At 37.9% G+C, this 10,345-nt stretch overlaps 2 protein-coding genes across 2 annotated transcripts; one reads left to right on the forward strand and one right to left on the reverse strand.

The window, feature by feature from the left end:
* The first annotated feature begins 576 nt into the window (after positions 1-576).
* LOC131021263 (zinc finger protein BRUTUS-like At1g74770) lies at positions 577-7,412 on the forward strand. Its single transcript, XM_057950373.1, has 12 exons — positions 577-1,038; positions 1,878-2,096; positions 2,396-2,590; positions 2,658-3,004; positions 3,121-3,349; positions 3,950-5,592; positions 5,801-6,019; positions 6,102-6,239; positions 6,400-6,634; positions 6,725-6,784; positions 6,929-7,000; positions 7,085-7,412. The coding sequence occupies exons 1-12, from the start codon at positions 784-786 to the stop codon at positions 7,184-7,186; spliced, it is 3,714 nt and encodes a 1,237-aa protein (XP_057806356.1). The 5' UTR covers positions 577-783; the 3' UTR covers positions 7,187-7,412.
* Positions 7,413-7,551: 139 nt separating this feature from the next.
* On the reverse strand, positions 7,552-10,067 carry LOC131021264 (LOB domain-containing protein 27-like). The gene is made up of 2 exons (XM_057950375.1): positions 8,900-10,067; positions 7,552-8,778 (listed from the first exon to the last, which is right to left on the reverse strand). Exons 1-2 carry the CDS (start codon positions 9,637-9,639, stop codon positions 8,676-8,678), a joined length of 843 nt encoding a protein of 280 aa, XP_057806358.1. The 5' UTR covers positions 9,640-10,067; the 3' UTR covers positions 7,552-8,675.
* Positions 10,068-10,345: the final 278 nt, after the last annotated feature.

Here is a 10,345-nt window from a genome sequence, read left to right on the forward strand (position 1 = left end):
GTGCCCAGACTCGCGCCCCAATCCCGACTCGACCCATCTGATGTATACATTCGTTCTAACAAGAGAATTTGTGTTACATTTTATATATTGGCTCTTTAAATTTTTTCAACTATGCTTCATAGCTTATTTGTTAATACTACAAATATATATGTCTAAAAATACAAAACTTTGGGGAAGACGTCAAAATCATTTGGTGTAACTAAAATATTTGGCGCATGCACCCGTCATCTCATATTAATCGTTCTCTTATTTTATCTGGGCTCCTATTATTAATAATAACGTGAGTTTAGTATTCTGATTATTTAATTTGAGATGGCATATTTGAAATAGCGTATGGGCCCCCTAGTAAAGCCCAACGGGCCAAGGTCAAATAGCGGAGCGAAGCGTGTAAGCGTGAGGATGGCACGTGCCAAGCTGATGCCCACACTCTCCAGTGAAAGATCCGGTGCGGCAACGACAATACCTGTACAAAAACACCGGCACACGTGGCAGCGGCACGTTGGTCCTACCAACCCGCCAAATTTGTAACAGACAAAACATAAGCAGCCCGCGCCATGGCTAAAAGGTGTTAGTTAAAACGTCGGGGTCGTTGGAATTGTTTAGAAAGCTAATTTTTAAACAAAAACCGAATTAAATAAGTTTGAATCTGTGATGAAGGCAGCACACGCACGGCCTGAATCCCCATTAAATTGCAGCTCAATCCTGCCGTGGAGAACTCCCTTTTTTGGTCCCTCGCGCCATTGATGAAAGGTGGTGGTCTCGGCGACGGCGTCTTGTCGTTAAATGGGCGGCGGGGAATCCGAGAAGGAGGAGGACTGGCCGGAGCCTTCGTTTGCCGGGGCCAGACTGGTTGACGCGCCCATTCTCTTCTTCGTGGTTACTCACAAGGCTTTCCGTGCGGAGCTCGATTTCGTCCGCCGTGTGGCGGCTGAGGCCTCCGAGGGCGGCGCTGTGAGCGGCGCAGTTGTCGTTGACCTTAGCCGGAGGCTGGAGTTTTTGAAGCTTGTGTATGATTACCACAGTGTTGCGGAAGACGAGGTTAGACTCATTTCCAACAAAGCTGATTTTAGTAAATACATGATTTTTTTTTTTCTGAGTTGAGATATGAACTTTCAATTAGACATTCTCCATTGTCAATGTTAAGATTTAGTATTCTGCTTTTGAAGAAGAAACTAAATTGTGAAGAAGAAGAAGAAGAAATTAGGGCAATTTTATGCTTTCTTTTTCCTTACTTGATGATGCACCCGAATTGGGGTGCGTTGACTTGGAGGAGTAATTATAGTTGCCAACGTTCCTTTTTGCTAGGAGAAATTTACCTCTATGTGAAAATGATGAATGCATTTGTGCTTTACCTACTTGTACATTTACTTGTTTGATCTTGACGTTCATAATTTCTTCAACATTTTTTTTTACTGTCTGATGTTAAGAGAGCTTGAATATGAAGCACATGGCTGCTATTGTGCGATGGGGAATTCATTTATTACATACTACAATGAACTTGATAATGGTTTAAACTATACCTAACTAAAACTCAATTTGCTTCAGACGGATAAAACAGAGAAGATTTTGTTGTGGTAAACTTGGTTACAGAATGTAATTTGTGATATCCCTTAGGTAATCTCATTTGTTTAGATTAAACAATAATTACTTTCATTTTTTTATTTTTACGAGTCTACACCGTATTTCTGTTGGCGAGGGGATGCATCAAGGTAGTCCCAAATACAAATACTCATGTGTTGTTGTTGTTGTTGTTTTTTTCTCTTTTTTTTTTGTGATATACCTTGAAAAACTTCAGCTTTGATATTTTTTCTGCTGAATTTTGCAGATTCACCGTGTGTCAATGACTCAAAATTGCAAATCTAATTCTTAAATAACAGGTTATCTTTCTGGCGTTAGATGCTCAAGTAAAGAATGTGGTACCGACGTATTCTCTCGAACATAGTTCTATAGATGATAGCTTCAGTTGCATCTTCCACTACTTGGATCTCTTGATGAACAAAGATGAAGATGCACCTGAAATGTTTCAAGATCTTATTTCTTTGATTGGTACTGTGCAGACCATGATTTGTCATCACATGCATAAAGAAGAGGAGCAGGTATCTATCGAAGTTTTCAACTTTTAGCAAGTCAGATTTATTCTTTTCCCTTTCTCCGCAAGTCCAGATAGTAAGGGTTGTAGTCTTCTAGTAGCTTATTTGCTCTTCAAATTACTTGACGTATTTTTCTTTATTTTCTTAATGACTTAATGATGGAGCAAAAGTGATAATAATTTAGAGCTTTGAAGAACTGTTCACTTCTCAAGACTTAAAACAAAAAGTTGAATTCACAAAATTGAATGAATCGGTTGAGATCTAAGTATTCATTGTTTTTATACATATAACTTGTGTGGATGCAGGTTTTTCCTTTGCTGATGGAGAAATGCTCTCGCGAAGAGCAGTCTCAGCTCATCTGGCAGTATATGTGCAGTGTGCCCACCATACTACTGGAGGAATTTTTACCGTGGATGACTCTTTATCTTAGTACAGATGAAAAAGTAGATGTCCTACATTGCATAAAGCTTATTGTGCCTAAAGAAAGGCTGCTTCAAGAGGTAGATCCCAAGCCAAAATTATCAAGCAATGTCGTTAAGTATCTGAAATTGGTAATGAACTCCACAGGTAGTTGTTTCCTGGATTCAGCACGAGAGTTCTTCTTCTGGTGCCAACAGCATATATGGAAAAAGGCATCAACTTTTAACTGGATTATCCAATAGGGACATACATAAGCTATATCCACTTCAGATTTCCTGTGACCGAGAACAGCAATTCAAGAAAGCATGTTCAATCCAAAAGAACTGTGTGGAGGAACCCGTCAAGGGTATGCATATATGGCATGCTGCTCTGCGAAGAGATCTCAATCAAATTATTGAGGAATTGCATCATATAAGAAGCTCAATCTGTTCTGCTAGTTTGTCTTCGGTTATTGTTCAGCTCAAATTCATTGCAGATGTCTTGATCTTCTATAGGTAACCATGATGATTAATTTTAATTTTTTGGTACAAGTCTCCAACTCGATTGGGTTGAGACAATTTTGTGAGCCCATTTGATGCTTGTGACGCTTTCCTGTCTCATTTGAATGCAGCAATTCTTTGGATAAAATATTCTGTAATTTGTCAAATCTTGTGGCGGAGAATAGCATATCTCCATGCAGTCCACTCATAGATGAATGCCAGATTAAAGTTCTCCGAAGGTTGCTGCTCTATGAATCTCGAGGTTCGATACAACTAGAAAACTTTGTGGAGATGCTTTATCAGGAACTGGAATCCCTTGTAAGAGAGCTGGGTAAAAACTTGATGCTTCTTGAAACTGAGGTACTATTTGCAGTATGTTAATTATCAATTGTTCATTATTTTAAATGTTTTTCATAATCTAGTCAATATATCATGAATACCGTTATAGGAAATGCTGGTAATTATGCAATTCAAGCCGTAAAAGATTTGAAGTAAATTATGGATTAACAAGGCAATTTTTCTGTGAAGCATCTTGAAAAGTTTTCTATAGGGAATTGTATGAATGTAAAAGTGAAGTAAAAATTAATATTTGATAATGCTTTGTATTTTAGAATCTTAGTGTGAAATCAAAGTAAAGCACAGATATTCATAAAATGATCAAATCATATTTAGAATGTCAAACGATTGAAGGCTCCAAAGTACACCACCAATCAGACAAAATCTATCTGTCTAGTCAAAAGTGTGACAGCAATCAGACAGACCTACATAGTTAACCCATTGACAATAATACTTCTGATTGTCACATTTATAGAATATAAATTTGAGTATATCTTTCATCTATTTAAGCACACACATAATCAACTGCTTTAATCGTTTCTTTCAGTGGTTTGCTTTTAAGTTTCATATAGTTGGAACTGAGTTTTGTTGCTTCAGTAACTTTATTCTTCAGTTTTTTTCCAGGTTTTCCCATCCATCAGCACGAGTTGCACTGTTGAAATGCAGATGTGGTTACTCCAGGCATGTCTTTATATGATGCCACTCGGGCTGCTTAAGTGCACTGTCACTTGGTTCTCGTCTCATCTAACCGAGAACCAGTCAAAATCCATTCTAAAGAAAGTAGAGCTCGGATGTCCTGCAATAAGTAAATCTTTTACATCTCTACTATGCGAATGGGTCCGCATTGGTTGTTCAGGGAAAATCTCGGCTGAAAAATTTAGAGAAAATCTGGAAGAAATGTTCAATGGTAGAAGCTTTTACTTAGCTGAGCAAAATAGGCAGAAAATCATATTCTCTGATTGGATGTTCAACCCAAACTCAACAACAAAGATAAAGATAACTGCAGACTTTCCATCTTCTTCCGCCTCTAAGGAAACAGGAGAGCATGATGTATTTTATCCAAGTGAGATGAATATTCGCATATTCTTTTCTCAGAAGTTCAAAGGAATGCTATCACTTCAAAGAAATCTTGTGGAAGCTGACCATGTTACTTCCGTGACTCTCGAATCTAGGCCAATTGATGCTGTTTTTTATTTCCATAAAGGTCTGATAAAAGATCTGGAGTATCTTGTGAGCTTATCAGCTAAGCTGGCTGCAAATGTTGGATTTCTCGCTGAGTTTAAGAAGCGCTTCAAGCTTTTGCATACCATTTATCAGATTCATAGTGACTCAGAGGATGAAATTGTTTTTCCAGCTCTGGAATCAAAGGGAGCACTTCAAAACATAAGCCACTCCTACAGCATCGATCACAAGTTGGAATTCAAATATTTCACGAAAACTTCCATAATCCTGGAAGAGATATCTGAATTGCATGATCAGCAGGGAAGCAAAGAGACTAGGGTGCGGTTGGACAAGTTGTTTTCGAAGCTCCATCATACTTGCTTGTCCATGCGTAAGGTACTATCTGATCACATGTATCGTGAAGAAGTTGAAATTTTTCCTTTGTTTCGTGGAAGCTTCTCTGTTGATGAAGAAGAAAAGATCATAGGCCATATGCTTGGGAGGACGAGAGCGGAGATTCTGAAGGAAGTGATAACCTGGCTGATGGCACATCTAACTTCTGATGAGCAGCAGGCCATGATGTCTATATGGCTCAAGGTTGCTAGAAATACGAAGTTCGATGAATGGCTACGGGAATGGTGGGGAGGTATGGCTGAACATACCTTATCCACAGTGCAAGAGGGATCAAGACCTCCTGATGACCCCCTGGAAGTTGTTTTAACGTATCTGCTAAAGGATGGTACTCAAATGAGAAAAGTAGGTCATGACAGAGAGACACAAAAGGAATTTTATAGCGAGGATTGTAAGCATTATGGATCTTCTGATGTTCATAAATCGACTTTCGCTGGCGGAGGGAAGGATGCATTCCAGTCTCAAGACTTATGCCTAGCTCAGAATGAGACTGACAAAAAGAAACTCAATGAAGCGGATAAGATATGCCATGATGTAGCAGAGATAACTAGTACAGAAAATCAGAAGTTGAGCCACCAGGAGCACCCTCTAAGCATGAACCAGGAAGAGCTGGAAGCTGCAATAAGAAGGGTCTCTCGTGACCCTAATCTGGATTCTCGGAAAAAAACATATTTAATCCAGAATTTGCTAATGAGGTAATGGCATAAAAGATATCATTGGTGAATTGACAATTCAACTGCTAGTAATTTTTTTGTCTGCATGATGCCATCAGTAGATTCTATGCAATTTAAATTTTTGTGACTTGTTGAGATATGTCAAACTTCATTAAATCAGCTTATTTTAGTCCCTCAGATGATTAACTTTTCTATTATGCATTGGGTTGACTTGTTTATGTAATTACAGCCGTTGGACTATAATGCAAAAGATGCAACATGAGGCTTCTGTTGGAAATCACGAGGGAGATATCCCAGGTCAAAGTCCTTCTTATCGAGACCCTCTTGGAGTAACTTTTGGTTGCAAGCACTATAAGAGAAATTGTAAGCTTCTCGCTCCATGTTGCAATAAGCTTTACACATGCATACGTTGCCATGATGACCACCAAACAGACCATTCAGTGGACAGGTTAGACTAGCATGAATCAGGTTGCTGCTCAAATTATTTCTTTCTCTGACGTGTAAACTCATTTTTACATTTCTTGCTGCAGAAAAGATATTATAAAAATGATGTGCATGAAATGCATGGTAATTCAGCCAATCGGGCAGAAATGTATAAGCCAATCTTGCAATGGCTTCTCCATGGGAAGATACTATTGCAGGATTTGCAAATTGTTTGATGATGAACGGTTAGTTGATTATGCATATCTGATTATCAGCTTTGAGGCTTCATAGTCCTCTTCCTTCTCTTAATAAAACCTCAAAATTTCAGAATAAAGCCTACTTGTCAATGAAATGCAGTTTATAGGTATTATATTAGTGAATGATCCTAACTGATATTTCGGACAGGCAAATATACCATTGCCCTTACTGCAACTTGTGCCGAGTTGGGAAGGGGCTGGGCGTTGATTACTTCCACTGTATGAAATGCAATGCTTGTATGTCGAAGTATCTCTTTGTACATATATGTAGAGAGAAGTGCCTCGAGGATAACTGCCCAATTTGCCACGAGTACATCTTTACATCAAACTCTCCAGTCAAGGCACTTCCATGTGGCCATTTGATGCATTCATCTTGTTTTCAGGTATTACCATTCTCTAGAATTTATCTTATATGAATTCATGATTTTTTTCTTTTCAAAATCGACATCTTATTCCCTTTTTCTTGCTGCTAGGACTACACTTGCTCTCACTATATTTGCCCGATTTGTAGCAAGTCACTGGGTGACATGCAGGTTAGTTTATATTCCTTTCTTTTAATTGTATTTTTTCAGCAAAATAATATTAAGATGAATGCCTTGTTCCACTGTTCCTCTTCTTGTTCGAACTTACGCAAAAATTTAGTGGTGTTCAAAAATCTTCATCAATCTCCAACACAGGTGTACTTCGGGATGTTAGATGCTCTGTTAGCAGAAGAGAAAATTCCAGAAGAGTATTCTGGCCGGACTCAGGTGTGCTAATTTGTGATTCTTGAATTTGAAAAAAGTAACCGTAAGACAAAATGATTCAAATATGCCTGCGCAATGGATATGCAGGTTATATTGTGCAACGACTGTGAACAAAGAGGAACTGCCTCATTTCATTGGCTTTACCACAAGTGCTTATATTGTGGTTCGTACAACACAAGGGTTCTCTGACTTGAATTCCCTGAAAGTTTGTATGTCCTCATGACTAGATGTAGATATATCTCCTTTACGATTTATGCAACTGGTATGAAACAATTGCAATTTTCAGTAGATGAACTTATTTTAAGCTACTCTATCGCCATTTTCCCTCTAGTAGAGAGATTTTGGTAAAACAACCTATTGTAGGTTTCTGTACTTAGTTCAATAAGTGAATAAATGATGATTTCCAGATGCGTTATTCTGATTTTTTTCAGAAAGTAAAATATCATATGAGTCAAGGACATTGTGTGTTGATATTTTTACTTTTCCAGCATATATTTTCTCTGAAGTCTCAAAGGATATACTGTGAGACTTCTGACTATAACAAATAGTTTGATGTGTACATTTTATGATATAATCACATTAAAAGAACACTAATGTATTTCACAATTCGAGGTTATAGTCTAATGACCGACGAGAGTAGTTTCTCAAATCTCCAGTTGTATTGGGTAGGACAAAAGCTATGGATGTTAGTTCTAGATTATACGCAAGTAGTCTGAGTTATCTTAGCTATTAAGATCTTACAAGACAGAACTTTTTCAGAGTTCTTCCTTTAGATGTGAGTAGCTTTTGTTTAGAGAAAACTTTCTTCGTGTAAGCTTCTTACTAGTATAAAGCAAACACTTACTCCAAAAACTGTAGCATTGACATATATTTGTTATTATACTCGTATGCTAGCCTTTTATGCCATTTGTGTTGCCTGTTCCACCTTCCTACTGGTCAGCACGACTATTTTATATTTATATTGATGGTTGATACATTATTATCAAGCTGGAAATTATGTTCTAAATAATTTCTTCCATCTTTCTACTTATTGATCTAATTCTCTAAAGTTCTAATATTTCCATAGATTTTTGATTTCTTATTCATCTCCTAATCATGAATGCTACAAGCCTTTATCTGTTCAATGAAATTTATGAAAATCTCGTCTTGTGAGTACATTCTGACTTATTTGATCATCAATACCTTTCAATCAGTCTGTCAAAATTATCCAAGACCGATGAGGTGTTGCTGTTAGCTTGCACATTTTATTTTTCCATTACGTTACCTGTTGCACCACTGATAAGGGGTTGACATGATTTCTTATATTTGCGGTTGAAAAACAAACTACTGTGATTTTATCAAGTTTTTTACTGTCATACAGTTTTCATCTTGCTATGGGACTGAAAAAGGTAATTTCTTGAGGCAGGCTGATAAGGATGTATAAAATTACCGTCTCAAATTCAATTGAGGTGAGAAATTATCTCCTACATCTTAGGCTAAGTGAATTGAGCATTAGTTTTCTGAAGAAAGACTGACTTGTTCATTGCATATGAAAATGTACACTTAAGACGAAATATATATATATATATAATGTGAATTGTAATGCTTACTTTATGAAAGTTGTGTATGATTGAGAAAATAAATATGGCTTCCCAATCGGCCAAGGCTCTTTCCTAGAACATCCACCATTTTGATGTTATTAGTTGAAGCTTGTAAGGCTAAAGCATGCTGCAGCATTCTTCAGTTCGTTCTCTGCTATTTGCTCATCAGACTGTCTGCAATCTCTAACCGACGAGTCCAAACTACATGTTCGGTTGAAACATGAGTTCTTGTGATGGAATATATGACTAAAATAGTAGTATCATGCTTGGCAATGAGATATCTGAATAACAATATTGTTATCGTGTCGAGAGAATGAGGTACCTGGATTCGTATACTTCCTTGGGACCAATATAAGATTGTCTGTCGTCAATATTGTCAAAAAATGAATACATCTCATTGTAATCTTGTGGGACCTGAGGTATGGTTTGTGAAGTAGGCATTTGTGATTGCATCACCGCTGAATTGGCATTGTTGTTGTAGTCGTTGTTGCTATAGCTGCATAGCGAGTCGACATCATTACAGTCTTTGTTGTAATGATCCCTATTGACATTATTGGAACAAGAAGAGGGATGTGCTGCCACAAGGTTATACTCTGGCTGGTCGTCTTGCTGGATGAGGGCGGCGACCATGGCCGTGTTCCCTGGAGGCGCCATGCCTAACTGCAACTGAGAGAGGTAATCATCTCCAGGCGACGTGTCTTGTTGTTGTCGTTGTTGCTGACGATAGTAAAGTAGTTGTTGCAGGACGGCGTGGAGTTCCTTCTCAGCTAGTTGAATCTGATAGGCGAGGTTCTGAACTTCGACCAAGCATCCGCAAACGGGGTACCTCTCGCGCATTGCAGCATGGAACTTGACAGACTTGATGGCGATGGCCCTCTGGTCGGGGTGGAGCTCCTTGAGCAGTTTCTGTATGTTTTTCACTCCAAACAATCTGTGAACATTGTGGAACACCTGTGGCTGATCGGCCGGGAAGAAGGGTGCAAGGAGGCATTGAGGGGTGCACCTCCGCCTCTGGAACTTGCACGACGCGCACGCCTGCCCGCTGCTGCCTCTCAGGGTCATCCTCAAAATGGAAGCATGGTGGTTCTGTTCTGTTCTATTTCTGAGAGAGAGAGAGAGATGGGAAGAGAGTGATGTCAAGTGTTTGTGTGAGTGTTGGGATTTTGGTGAAAGACTGAGTAAAATTTGTAGGCGAAAATGATGGGAATGTTTGTTTGAAATGTGGGGACAAGTGGAGGTTTATTAGGAGATTCCTATTTTGCTCAGCAAAATATGGATTTCCTAACTTTGAGGGGCTATGCTATTTCTAGTGGCTGTGCCCGGTTTTGTCGATATTATGTTAAGTGAAAGTCAAATGTTTTTTTTTCTCCTAAAAAAATGTCAAATGTTTATTTAGTATGTTTTGAATTCGGATTTTATGTTGTAATTAAATTAAACGTGGCAGTGTGAATGGTAATACATTTACAAGAATATAGGAACATTCAATTTTGTGTGCATATACAATGTTCACTCAGACAATGGATAAAAATTAGTCTATAATTTGTCATGAGTCGTATTAATTTAAAATTAAAAAGTTGTATACATAATCATATGAATATTATCATTTATCTTGTTAGATTGAGAAATCATTTTAAAATCATATTATCACCTTTTAATTTGCAATTAAACTCAAAATTGAATGACAATTATTAGAGTAGTTAATATAATAAATTCATTTGTTCAATCTCGACAAATTAGCAATTTGAACTTTTAAATAGACTTCAGCTTT

The sequence above is a fragment of the Salvia miltiorrhiza genome, chromosome 4, assembly GCF_028751815.1.
Source record: "Salvia miltiorrhiza cultivar Shanhuang (shh) chromosome 4, IMPLAD_Smil_shh, whole genome shotgun sequence".
NCBI lineage: Eukaryota > Viridiplantae > Streptophyta > Magnoliopsida > Lamiales > Lamiaceae > Salvia > Salvia miltiorrhiza.